Below are 13,757 nucleotides of genomic sequence, written 5' to 3'. Positions count from 1 at the left end.
AACGACATCAACTAAACGAACCGACAGCAGCTGCAGAAAACACAAAGAAACGCAAATATCCACTAAAATCACAAGATATAAGGCAGCATTTATGATGAATGAATGTAATAATTAATAGTGAATAAAAGTAAAACAAAAACAGTATATTGTTATACTGTATTTCCATTCTAGATAAAAAGGAGTCAATTTTTTTGCCAAAAACAGAAATTACTTTGAAAAGTAAAAAATTTGCAAGAAAAAATTCACAAATTTTCACGTCTCAGAATTTTTCTGGGAAAGTTTCAAAAGTAAATTTTTCCTAGCAAATTTTCAACTTTTGAATCTCCGTTAATCCACTGAATCTTCTGGTTTCTTTGACTCTTTTGTTTGTTTTGTGTCGAGTCCTGAAGGTTTAACTCTGTAAAGCGCTGAGAACGACGGCTGCGTCTGCTGCCAGTTAAAGGAACAGATTTCGTTCCCACCAAGAGTTTCAGTCTGAGATAAAGATCCGAGTCGTTTACAGAAACCTGTTGGACAAGATGTCAGAGCAGCAAACGGATTTCCTGCTGCTGGTTCCCCGGTACGGATCGACCCAAAGCCTCCGGCTCGCTGAGTATTTGTTTTTCACACCTTCCGGGTTCTGAGTGGAGCGGTTCTGGTTGGGATCCGGGAGCGTTTCGGCTCTGAATCTGGATCGTTCTGACTTGTTCTGTGTGGAAGTCGTGTGACTGAAGCCGATGGAGTTCGCCTGCGGGTTTGTTTACGTGCCGCCGTCGCTGAGCCGGAGAGACGTCCAACGATCCGGCGGCAACGCAGCCAAACGCTCAGGTAGCTCACCTCTGCACTCACAGCTACACAACCTGTGACCTTTAACCTCAACTGAACGTGTAGAGAAAAACCCTGGAGGGGTTTCACTTGGAGGGAAACTAAACTTTGTGTTTCTGGATTTTCCTTGAGCTTCTTGAAACTGGTTGGTAACAAAGTCATGAGTAACAAACAGCTGCAGTCAGGTGCCTGCTGAGTCACACCTAAACAGGTCAAAGGTCATCCAAACACTGAGCACAAAGCATCTGGTATTTATAACAGTTTATTAGGGTCATTTTATGTGGTAAAAATGAGTAAGTATATGTCACAAACTGACATTTTGAGATTAATCTCAAAAAGTTTCTAGAAAAACAAGAAAATTATTTGAGCTGAAAAAAGTTGTAGGAAAAATAATCTGAAATTTTTAGATGGATCTTGGAATTTTTCTAGAAAAACCTTTGAGATTATCTGACCTCAAAACATTTGTAAATGTTCAAGAAAGTAATAAGAGATTTTGAGATTCATCTCAGAAAATTTTCAACATCTCAGAAAATGTTGAAAATTGAAGATTTTCAAAACTTTTTTCAGTTTTAAAATCTCTGGAAATTTCCAAGTCAAATTTTTTTGACTTTACAAGCTCAGAAAATTTTCACATTTTTTCTAGAAAATATTTGATTTCTGAGATTTTTTGACAGAAATTCATTCCTATTTTTTTCTATCTACAATGAGCCTAATGCGTCTTAGTGAGCATTTAATTTATAAGGATTTGTTTCTCCGTTTCTTTATGTGTGGGGTTGTGTGAAGTAGTTTTAGGTAGTCAGCATGTTCCAGAGTGATGGTGGGTTTGATCATCTGGTTGATTTTAGTGTAAATATAGTGTTTATAGTCCGGCAGGCTGTAAATAAGTGGATTTAACTTGTTTTTTATGTAGTTATTCTAACTAAGCCCTTGATTGAATTAAGTTGACGACCTTTTGTAACATGGAAAATGTTGCTATATGTGAAATAATCTGCCAGTGGAGCAAGTACTTTTTAAAAATCAATATTAAGAAATTATTGACGTAAAACTAACTCTTGCTTCTTGCTGAAAAGTTACTTGTAAGTTGGTTTTGTCTAATATCAAGTGCACTAAAATATTTGCACTAGAAACTACCAAAAATACTTGGTAAGATTTGGTGTTTTTGCAGATGTTGCTCATGCGTCAGATTTACAGTCGTACTGGAGAAATGCAGATATTACGGTTCTGCTCGTCTTTTTTAGGTTTTGTGGGTTTTAGAAAATGGAAGTTTGTTCTCCTTTCAGTTTGAAAAAACAATGGGAATGATTATATTTTAAATGTTTCTTTTTTCCAGCCCTCCTTCCTCCGGTTAAAGCCTTTCGTCCTCGTCGTGCTCCTCCTCCTCCGCCCCCCACCCAGCCGGCCGACCCGCAGGTCAAAGCGCCGCCGTCTCCTAAAGCTTCGTCTCAGAAAACCTCTGGACAGCAGGAGAGAAACCAGAAAGTCGGATCCTCCAAACTCGTTTCTCTCTTCAACCGTCCAGAACTTCAGCCAAGACCAGAGGCGGATTCTTGTCCTGCAGGATCGGCTTCTCCAGCGACGCCGTCCAGAAAGACCGGTACGGACGTTATCTGATCTATTACATACCGACTCTAAGGATTCACTCTAAACCTGTAAACTATGTGAGTTTTTAATCTTTTGTTTAGATTTTAATAACTTGAGATGCGTGATTTTGTGGCTTTGATCGCCAAACCACTTAGTGTTTCAGCATACGTTACCATGGCGACAGACTCATGGGGAAGTGATGCTGAAAATCCCGATTTGAACCTGAAGTATACCTCAACAAGATTCATGGAGCAGCTCCAGATTGCCATTCATTTTCTTTTCTCCATTTTTTTATATTTGCATTTTAGATTGTTGATGTGATTAAACTGACCAAAAATCGACTAAATGAGACTTAACATCCAAAATGTTATTTACACATGGATAAGTGAAATACCTTGCCAATATAAATGTACCATAATTAATTGGTAAATATGTAAACAGCTGGTAATTAAGCTGAAGTCGTCACATCTGGATATTTAGATTTGGTTACAAAATGCTTCAACATAAAGAATATAATTAAAAGATTATCCATTTTCAACAAAAGCAACTCGGTTTACAATAAACCACATGAAATAAGATACAATCATCTTAATCTTCCTCTAATCCAGCAAAGAAAAAAGTTAGTTATAATAACTAAAAAGCATAGTCAACATAGCTAACTATAAATGTTTTAAAAGTTAGCACAAGGCAAAATATTTGCTTCACTATTAGCACTTTTGAATTTTACCTGTAAAAATTAATTTAGGTGAAGCTAAGTGTGCTAAACGTTTTCAAAGCTAGCAGAAACTCAAACAATTTGCAGATTGGTGAATTAGTGAAAGTGTTTCCATCACTGCTGATCTGATAATAACTGTATTTCATGTAAACTCAACAACTTTTGAACAGATTAAATCTGTAGTTTAGTCCTGAATTATTCCTGTTTAGCTCCTCTGCTGTGTTTTTTCCGCCCAGCCCTTCTGCCGCCATTTATCAAGCCTACAGCGAATCCTGATCCCAACAAACAACCTGAACCGCCTCAAACCTCCAGCAACAACATCCAGTCGCTTTGGTACGGCGACACAAAACATGAATCAGGTCCAAACATGGAGACGACGGAGGACCTCTACTCCTACACTTTACCAGAAGGCCGAGGCGGAGAGGCCAAGCTTCCTCCTGATAGAGGAATCGCGCTTGGATCTGGTAAGAAATACTTTCAAATCTGCATTTTTGCACTTTTAATGTAAAAAAACCTGCAAACTGCAAACTGATCCTCCTGGGTTTGAAACATTAGCTCCACCTCTGCCTCCAAGACCTTCATTTATGCCTCCAGCCCCAGAGTACGTGATGGTTTTACCTGCGGCGCCTCCTTCATCCAAACCTCCGCTGCCTGCAAGTAAAGGTAGTAAAACGTCCCGGACGGTCCAGGTGTTACCAGACAACCAGGTGGTCGATTTCCATGCGTGTTTTTTACTGATGGGAATTTCGACTCTTCAGAGAACCGGTGTTCTGTCAGATTAGCATAAACCGCAGTGAATACGCATGCGTGCGCATGCGCATTAAGAGTTCCGCGACATTTAGAGGGGCTGCCAGTTTATCATTGGTGACAAGATATGACAAAAATAAGTCAATACATATTTTTCTATAATATGTAGATGGACACAGAGGCATCGTCGTGATTTCAAAGTGTATTTAAAGCAGAATTAGCTTCAAATACCAAACACGTCCCGTATAAAACTCCCTGTTGATGACTGAGCAGCTAACCGCTGTTAAAAACAAAGTTTATGAAGATCCACGTCATGCTGTCATGTTGCTGCTGGTGAAATAAAAACATGTGCTAATGACAGCGTACAGAGATAACCGTCAGTTTGTGCTACGATCTGACAATGCTGATCTGCTCCCATCGTTCACTTTGAAGAACGTTCCCGAAACGTTCCCGAACTGACCCTTCACTAATGTTTTTTCTGTCTACTGGAGCAGATAAGGGCCCCCTGCCTGGAAATCCCAATATTGTTCTTATCAGCTTAGGAAAGTTGCTGTCAGAGGAAAGAGGTTGGTCAATTTATCAGCGTCACTCATCTGTTCATTTCTTTTTCTCTGATGATGTTCCCTGTTTTCCCCAGAGGTTCCCAGTCATGGGAAGCCCATAATGTGTTCAGAGTGTGGGTCGGTTCTGGACAGCGAGGCCAAAAAACAGGTATTCACATCATATTTTATATATTTTAAACAGTAAATAACCTACAAATTAACCGTTTGCAGATAAACTTTATAAATTGGTTGCTAAGGATGTTATTTATGTGCTTCTGTGAAAATTCTGACATTTTCTTGTAAATTTGTTTAATCATGTAATATTTTTGACTAAAATAATTTCAATGCTGCCAAAATGCAAAAGCTAACCCCATAAATTACCTTGAACACACCACACTGCAAAAACACAAAATCTTACCAAGTCTTTTTGGTAGTTTCAAATGCAAATATATTAAAATGAAACAATAAAACTAACTTACAGTCACTTTTCAGCCAGATGTAGCAACTTGTTGTAAGTAAATAATTTCTTAATGTATAGAAAAAGTTCTACTTCCACTGACAGATTATTTAACTAATAACATGGGAAAATATGTTATAAATAAAATAATCTGCCAGTGGAAGTAAATCCGTTCCATCAGTTGTTTACCTAAAACAAGCTGCTGTTTCTGTATGAAAAGTTTCTAAGATATTTGCAGCAGAATCTAGACACAAATACTTGGTAATATTTAGTATTTTTGCAGTGTGAATGGACCTTCCTGTTTCCCCTGCAGGTTAAAGTGTGCTACTTTTGTCAGAGTGAGGATTTAACTAGACCGTCCAGACTTCCTGTAAGTGTGCAGAAAGATGATGTGTTTCTGCTGAACCCTGGAGAGCAGCCGCAGTCCACCGCCGACTCGCTGCTGCTGTTCTGCATCGACACGTCCGGCTCCATGAGCATCACCTCCGAGGTGGGAAACCCGGAGCGACGCTTCGCTCTCTGCAGCTTTCAGAAATAAACAGCGTCTCTGCTTTATTTAAGGTGTCAGAATCAGGGCAGAACATCCAAAGAACCAGACTCGAGGTGCGTTGTCTTCAAGTTTCCAGCTAAAAACATCCAGAAAAGTTATAAACTGTGTTTTTATTCTGAATTTCTGCGCTGACTGCAGTTTGTCCAAGAAGCTGTGCTGCAGTGTGTTCGGAAGCTGAGCCACCAGCGGCCAGAGGTTCGAGTTGGACTCATCACTTTCAACTTCCAGGTACTTTTATCTTAATAGTGTGGATGGATTTTATTCTCCTCCCTGATCCATAAAATCACATATTATTATTGACAACATTTATTTTATGGGGTGCCATTTGTAAATTTATAGTCAAAAATTAACCCCAAAAATTTGATATTTTTTAGTCTTTTTTAGAGTTCATTTTACAAAGTTACATGTTTAACATGTTATTCATACATTTATAAAGGCAACAGCTTCAAGCTAAATATGTTATTGTAAATATTTAGTCACCAAGCTAAATATTTAGTTTGGAGATACTGTATATATTTAGTTGTAAAAATTTTATTAGAAGGCTAAATATTTAGCAACAAACAATTTATTTAATTAGTCAACTAAATATTTGGCTAATTAATATTAGACCAATATTAGTTATATATATATATATATATATATATATATATATTAATTGGGATACAAACTATATATTTAATTAGGAAGTTGAATATTTAGCTCCCAAGTATCTGCTTAGTTATCAAGCCGAATATTTACTATCTCACTTTTTAATTAGCCAGTTAAATATTTAATAGTTAGTAAGCTAAATAATTAGTTTCAAGCTAAAACATTAGCATGGAGCTTAATACCTAGCTAGCTAACTATCTTTTTAGCTTGCTAAAGGCTAAGTAACTCAGATTATTGGCGTTAATTTTGTCTGTGTAACTTTAAAATGTCTCCATTCGGTCTTCTTTAGGTCACTGTGTACGAATGCAGCAGTTTCCAGTTGTATCATCTCAGCGGCGCCGAGCTGAACGACAGGAGCTTCCTGATGGAGGCTGCGGCCGGTATGGCCATGCCGCTCCCACTGTCACAGACTAAAGATTACTTAGAGAGACACATTTCAGGGTGAGCACCAGCTGCAGGTTTGTTTACGTCATACGTGCGTCCATGTTTATGTATTTTGGTTTTTATTCTGTCTTTAGATTATCAGCAAATGGAGAAACGGCTCTGGGTCCAGCTGCCCTGGTTGCTGTTTCAATGGCCTCCAGGCTGCCAGGGTCAAAGGTGAGGCTGGTCACTTCCTGTTTAAGTCATTTACCTGACAACTGTTTCTGTTTGCTAAATACCAGAATAATTTCCAACTGTCTTCATATTTAGACGTTAATAAATTTACCTTTTAAACTGCATGACTTGGTTTCCTTTCACTGGTTTCTCATAGTTTGCTGGAACTTTGGTTTTAACTGGTCGGGTTTGCAGTTTGAGATCAGATTTAGTTTCAGCTTCTCCAAAACATGGATGTTGTGTCCTTAAGCCACTTTGGCTTCATGTTAAGTTGGACATTGTCCATTTAGGAACCAATTTGTGCCCAAACTTTAATTTCCTGGCTGGATTTTTGAGATTTTTGCTTAATGTTCATTTCTGATGATGCAATCTATTTTGTGAAGGGCACCAGTCCCTCCGGCAGCAAAACCACAGACAGAAACAAAATGATGTTTTTGGTCTCTAATTCCACTAACAGACACAATAAACCAGTAAAAAACAAACTTTTTACACCAGGAAATTTTTTTTTCTCCAATTAAAAATGCAGAAAACAATAATATTGTGACATTTTCAGCTTTACCTCCACAAGGATAAATTAAATAATGAATATTTAATTAAACAAAACATTAGTATGGCATCTGTCTTAATGTTTACAGCAATTTAACATTTTGGCCCAGTTATTTTTTATTTTACTGGTATTTAAAATGTTTTTAGTTCACTTCCAGGAACAAAAAAATTTCCATCTAAAACTTTTGCTGTGTTTAGCTAAATGTAATGAAAGAGTGTATTTCTGAGTTGAAAGTTTGTTTTTGTTTATGGCATGACTTTCTATAAAATAAAATAATGAAATAAAAACATACAAAAAAGGCTAATAAAGAGAAATTATTTGCGTTTTTCACATATAGACCTCATCTCCATGGAATCTCATCTTAAACAATGTCGCAAAACAGAACCATGAACAAAATATTGTCAGATTTATCTCAGTGTTGTTTATTTTTCTCTAAGTATAAAATATTGATTTGTTATCCCTGCTGATCTTAAAGGTGATTATCTGTACAGATGGAAAAGCCAACGCAAAACTAGGGAATCTAGAAGATGAGGACAACGACGCTCGCGCTCTGCTCTCGTCCACCATCTTCTACCAGAACCTGGGGGAGTCCGCCGCCACCCAGGGGTCGGTGCACACTGCCTGGAAACTCACAGAAATCAATATCTAATAATCTAATAATGATCTCTTAATAAAAGTCAAGACAATCATTCACTGGAGGAACATGCCAACAGGCCAGGACCAAATTAAACCTGCATGACGGCGTGGAGCTGAAGTTGAATTTTTTAATGCACAGATGAACTTCTAGTTTAATTTGTTTTTCTTTTACAATTTCATAAACCAAAAGTCCAAAATTAATGTAATTATAGTGACAGTATAATGTCAAATAGACATTTTGAGCTTTTCACCATGTTAGATTGGTAGATTCCAGTTTAAAACATGTTGAGACGTTAAGCTGCAAGGTGGGAATCAACTTGGTTGAAGTTAGCCTTTAGCATTAGCTTCTACTAAATGTGATGTTTGTAGAGCGCTTTAGCTTTAGTGGAACTAAATATTATGATTAGTGTTTTAGGGCTAGCACAGCTAATGTTTTAGTTAGCAATGCAAATGTAGCTTAGCATCTTAAAGTGGCAGTATCATGTAAAATCTACTTTTTAAAAATCTATCAGATTTTAATGTTTTTCCCTCATCAGAATCAAACCTGGAGTGTTGCTTTGATTCTTTCATGTTTGAGAAATCATTTAATCTCCATGGCAACCATTCAGCTGTGCAAGACACAGCATTGCCTCCACTCAGCTCCTCCAGACTAGCCAGCAGCAATTAGCAAACAGCAGCTGAGCTCATTATAGGAGCTGCTGCTCAGAGCGACGCTGGTAGAAACGTTAAAGGGTTAATAGAGGAGTTTCTCAGAGTGAATATTCCCCAATAACTGGCACTTTAATAATTTTGTCTCCTTTCAATTCATTGATGGAAATTTTCACAATTCTAGTCATAGTTCCCTGATTTTTTAAAATATTTTTAGTTATTATTCGGAAAAAGGATTTTGACAGTCATAACTTTAGTGGGCGTAATTACCACTGTCCCACAGCATCATAGATCTTCACCTCTACTTGTGGACTACAATGTTTTATTTCACTTCATGCCAAATCTGCCTGTTATTTGTCTGAAGGCTCAATTTTACAAGTAGCTACAAGTAAACTCCAGTCATTTACATTCGATATGGTAGGAAAAAAACGTTTTGTTCCCTGGTATTCCTCTGAAACAACCAGCAGACTTGGACCTGGTGTCTCATGGCTGGTTGGTACCAATAACACCTCCAGTAGCGTAGTTCATGTCTACTGATGGATTATCGTTGCTCCCTCAGGGTGACCGTGTCCGTGCTGTCCATAGAAGGAACGGACTGCCGACTGGATGAACTGGGAAGACTGGCGGATCGAACTGGAGGGAAAGTAAGAAACTGTGTGGCACTGGGTCGGTTCTGATCTGACCGGAACATAAGCGCATCTAGCTAGCCTTAGCGTTTTAGCTAATTTTATCTTTCACATGGCTGTTTCCGTACTAGATGAGGCATGTGCAACATGCTAGTAGTAATAAACGCTAATGATAGCATTTTAGGTATAATTAGCATTTTATCTTGTTTTTATGTACAAGCTAAACACATTGAGTGGAATAAGTCAATGATACTCTGCATGCTGTTGATAGCATTTTAGCTAGTTTTAGCTTACATAGCGCCGTTAGCATACTAGATGGAGTACATTACTGGTGCTCAACATGCTGTTGTCTGACAGTATTTTAGCTAACTATGGACCAGCTAATTCACAAATTCCAACAAATTCAGACAAACTATATTTTCATTTAAACTATTTAGGTTTTCATGTTGATAGTTGAGGCTGCAGAGCCTAGCTCCTGACTCATTCTGTCCATTTGTCTCGTCTCCAGGTGGTAATAGCCAGTCCCAACCAGCTGCACTCAGAGTTTGAAGAGATCATTGAAAACAGGACCGTAGCTACACACTGTGCCGTAACGCTCCTGGTGCCCAAATCTCTGTAAGAGCTGTAATAACCACAGAGCTCACAACGTGATTCATGGATCCTTGTCATCTGAAAAGATTTCAAAACCTTCAAATTGCAGTAATAATAAAGCCCACGGTACTGACTCATGTTCTGTTTGCTGCAGGCGGCTGAAAGGAGAGAGGGAGGTGGGACACAAAGGGACCAGAGAGGTGGGGAATGTGAACACTGATACTGAGGTCACCATGCAGTTTGGAGCCCAGCAACACACAGAAGGTGAGAAAAAAAGCTTCCATTCACTTTCAGCTGCAGCTAAAGCTGAAAGTGTAGCGGCATGAGCTGCCAGAAGACTTCAAGATGTGGAACATTTCTGTTGTTGCCAGCAAAATAACACTTTAATTCTCACATTGAAACCCGTGGCAACAGCGCTGAGAGGCGACAGACGAGGTTCGTTCATGTAAAAGAGGCAACAGCTTCCAAAGGAGAAACAAGAAAATGGACCCTGTAATTAATGCCACTTGGCTGCAGAGGAGGTGTGTTTCAGTCTGTCCAAGACTTCTCTCTGAGTCTGCTGCCTGAAAACGAGGTCAAAGTTCAGGCAAAAACTGCCAAGAATCAGTCAAATGTCAGATATGATAAAGCAGTTTATGGAAAGGTTAGTTTAATTTCCCTGGTTACTGACAACACAGAGGTATGGAGGGCTAAAGAGGACTTAAATAAATATGAATTAAATGTACCATGAAAGAAATAAATGTTAAGTTAAATGTTTTGAATAATTAATTTAGAAAGCAATTTAGTAAATATTTCATTAAACTATTAAAATGCAAATTAGTTAAATGTTTATTTCATTATTTTATGGTTTCTGTTCCTGCAGCGTCACAATGAAATTATTTTATCTGTGGGGGAGGAGCTAGCAGCGGGGCGGTGGGCGGAGCAAGCGGCGTGGTGGAGCGGTGGGCGGAGCTAGCGGCGTGGTGGGGCGGTGGGCGGAGCTAGTTGAGGGGCGGGGTGGTGGGCGGAGCCATACGAGGGGGTCTGTAGTTATGTAGCTGCATATAAGTACAGCTAACACAGAGGAGGGCCAACAGACTGGCGGAGCTAAAACTGATCTGTTGAGCTCCACTGCTTTAGCCGTATTCGTTGAAAATTCTAACCTGTTTGTGCTTCTGTTCGTGTCGCAGTGGCGCCGCCGGCTTGTGGCAGCCGCGTTGCCGTGCAGCTGCAGGTCTGGTACCGGAGGAACGGTCAGGCTCTGCTCCGGGTGTTCACTGCAGAGAGGGAGGTCACCGACGACAGGTGAGGAGAGAGTACGGCGGAGTGCTAGCAACACGCTAAGAAAATGTTTTTTAAAAAGATGAAATTTTGAGAATACTGACATAAAATTTCGACTTTATTCTCAAAATATTACTTTATTCTCGTAGTACAACTTTATTGACATATTATTTCAAGTTTATTCTCATATAACTACAACTTTTTTCTTGTATTTCTATCTTAAATTTTTTTTCTCAGTAAGGTTCTTATACTCTGTCGTTATTGTTCGTTCATTCTGAAAACCGAGCTGCAGTTTGTTGCATGTGGAGCTGCGGTCTGTTGCTAGGAAACGGGCGCTTCCTGCTCGGCTCCTGAGCGATTCTCCATTCATGCCAACGTTGAGCTGCAGCCTGAATGAACCGCCCAGCCTGAGCTGCGTGACCCCCAGAAGGTCAACGCTCCACCGTCAGAAACAAAGAGGCTGGATTGTGTTTGCTGTGAAAATGGCAGGAAACGTTGAGCACATGAAAACGCTGTGATCCTCCTCTTCCTCCTCCTCGTCTTCCTCAGCTCGGCGGCGCTGTCCTCCCTCTCCCTCGCCATCGTTCAGCTCAGCTCGCTGCAGGCCAGCGCCGCTCTGGCCGTCAGAGGCCGCTTCCTGGACGCCAGGAAGGAGGGAGCAGAGCAGCGGCGGCTCATCGAGCGAGCGATGTGAGTAGCAGCAACGCGCTGTGATGGCGCCCGGCGCCCACTTTACAGAGCTGCTATTTATTATCCTTTTATTCTGCTGTACTTTATGTTTTGACTTGAGCATTTTTATCCTGAAGTATCTCTGCTCTTACTTGAGTAAAATTTCTGGATTCTGAGTGAAAAACAAAAATGTTTTAACCAAAACTTCACCAGACTCAGACTCACCTGCAGATTCTGCTAAAGTTTCATAAGTTTTATTTTGAAAGAAACTTGATTTGGAAAAATTTTCTTTTGCCCAATTTTGTTATTTTTTTACTTAAATGATAAAAAATACTAGAATTTCTATTTAACTTTATGTTTTGGTTTGTCTGATTATGTAATTTTTAAATATTAAATGATTGATAATTTATCAGCTACTGAACATTTACTAAATACTTTTTTACTCAAGTAGTTTTTTGGTCGGCTACTTTTTAGATTAGAATTGACCTGATTGATTCCCAATTGAAAATTGCTTATTAATTGACAAATATAAGCATAAGTGATCAAATTTATAGAGTTCACTATTGAATTCAAATATGATTGAATATAAATACATAAATTACTAAATAAACTGAATAAAATAATAAAAGAATTTAGCTTTGACTTGTTGTTGTTGCAGTGGTTCTGTTAAATGTTTTCAGAGAGCAGAATCAGAGAGCAGAGGACCAGCAGATGTACCAGGACTGGGTCAGAACCATGGAGCCCATAAACCACAACATTCACACTCTAGCCAGGGTGAGTTTCACTGTGGTAAAAATCACCGACCGAAAACAATTTTTAATCTTTTCCTGTGTTTTTCAGAGGAGCGCTCTTCTGTCCTACTCTGAGGTAACTCGTCGTATTTCCAGATTTCGCTGAATGTCGGTTCTGATTCTGTCTGACCTGAACTTTCCTCCTGCAGCCTCTGACAGACGCTGGTGCAGCTCTGTTCATCACCATGAAGCACAGCAACAGGACGTCCATGTAGCGCCGCCAAACGTCACACAAAGGCTCCGAGTCACTTTATATAATTATAATATTATATAATTAATAAATGTAATTATGAAGCCACAGAAAATCTCTTTAAAATGTTTTTTTAATTCGTTTTGTATATTAAAATATAAGACTATTCATTTCTGATTTGTTGTTTTGGAAACTTTAAATGTTTTTGCAACTGAAACCTCAATTTAATGTGTTAAGTGATTCAATTCATAAATTAACTAATATAATTAATATCATCCAAGTTTCTTCAGAGTCATAAATAGAATAAATGATTTTGTGGGGAAGAAGAATCTCCAGTAGCAGTCAGTCTCTCAACAAATCTGAAAAGGCCTCTGGCTGAAGATTTGCTCTATGATAGACTAACAACCTTCATTTGTTATAAAGATACTATTTTGACTTCCTGTTTTAACACCTTGAAATTGGGCCTCTGTCTCTTTAAGAACTCCTGCTCTTCCTGAAGCTCCGCCTCCAGGAAGTCGTCCCAACATGGCTCCTCTATTAACCCTTTAATGTTTCTACCAGCGTTGCTCTGAGCAGCAGCTATAATGAGCCCAGCAGATGTTTGCTAATTGGTGTTAGCTAGTCTGAAGGAGCTGAGTGGAGGGGGGGGGGAGCTGCGCCTCGGGGGCGGGGCTAGGTCCACCCAGGCATAGTAACAGCTGAATTACTATGGAGATAAAAGTGTTTGTTAAACATACCTTTATTGACGAGGGAATAAAATCATAACATGATGGAAAGATCAAAAAAAGTTGATTTTAAATTATGCTGCTAAGCTGCCTTGTTGGCTGCACTTCATAACTAAATGTTTTATTTTATGTGAACATTTATTTGCTTAATGGGATTTTTATTAATATTTTTAACTATCCTGTTTATTTATATTGAATTGAATGTCTCTCCATAGGAGGTAAAATTCAACCAAAGAAATGAACAAATCACAGCTAACAAAACAAGCATGCTAAAAACTCTAACAATATTTATTTTTTATTTATTTTAAACATGGTAGAAATATAAAATAACAGTCATAAACAAGAAATGCAAAAGACATTTTTGTACTGCAATAATTTTAACAAGCTTGAAAAGGAGAAGAAAGAAGTAAAAACCTTTTGAACTTTGACCCCA

General features: G+C 38.7%; 1 protein-coding gene across 3 annotated transcripts; it reads left to right on the top strand.

Moving 5' to 3' along the window:
• The first annotated feature begins 471 nt into the window (after window positions 1-471).
• LOC114160904 (circularly permutated Ras protein 1-like) lies at window positions 472-12,928 on the top strand. Of its 3 annotated transcripts, none has more exons than XM_028043822.1 (20): window positions 472-807; window positions 2,135-2,398; window positions 3,310-3,564; window positions 3,656-3,763; window positions 4,342-4,413; window positions 4,485-4,558; window positions 5,160-5,336; window positions 5,408-5,449; window positions 5,535-5,624; window positions 6,334-6,485; window positions 6,563-6,644; window positions 7,664-7,794; window positions 9,032-9,116; window positions 9,607-9,713; window positions 9,844-9,953; window positions 10,859-10,973; window positions 11,499-11,639; window positions 12,299-12,392; window positions 12,459-12,485; window positions 12,559-12,928. In XM_028043822.1, exons 1-20 carry the CDS (start codon window positions 717-719, stop codon window positions 12,622-12,624), a joined length of 2,283 nt encoding a protein of 760 aa, XP_027899623.1. In that variant the 5' UTR covers window positions 472-716; the 3' UTR covers window positions 12,625-12,928. The 3 variants fall into 3 exon arrangements, with proteins under 3 accessions (XP_027899623.1, XP_027899629.1, XP_027899639.1); XM_028043828.1 differs by having other exon boundaries at window positions 476-807; window positions 3,337-3,564; window positions 12,559-12,688; XM_028043838.1 differs by lacking the exon at window positions 472-807 and having other exon boundaries at window positions 2,332-2,462; window positions 3,337-3,564; window positions 12,559-12,688.
• The last annotated feature ends 829 nt before the right edge of the window (window positions 12,929-13,757 follow it).

The sequence above is a fragment of the Xiphophorus couchianus genome, chromosome 2, assembly GCF_001444195.1.
Source record: "Xiphophorus couchianus chromosome 2, X_couchianus-1.0, whole genome shotgun sequence".
NCBI lineage: Eukaryota > Metazoa > Chordata > Actinopteri > Cyprinodontiformes > Poeciliidae > Xiphophorus > Xiphophorus couchianus.
This window is presented reverse-complemented; position numbering and strand designations above follow the sequence as displayed.

Excerpts from the sequence above, each read along its gene's own strand:
- LOC114160904 (XM_028043822.1), top strand. The coding sequence starts at position 717 with ATGGAGTTCGCCTGCGGGTTTGTTTACGTGCCGCCGTCGCTGAGCCGG. Across the intron at positions 4,414-4,484 it reads GTTGCTGTCAGAGGAAAGAG|AGGTTCCCAGTCATGGGAAG; the intron begins GTTGGTCAATTT and ends TGTTTTCCCCAG. Across the intron at positions 10,974-11,498 it reads AGGGAGGTCACCGACGACAG|CTCGGCGGCGCTGTCCTCCC; the intron begins GTGAGGAGAGAG and ends CGTCTTCCTCAG.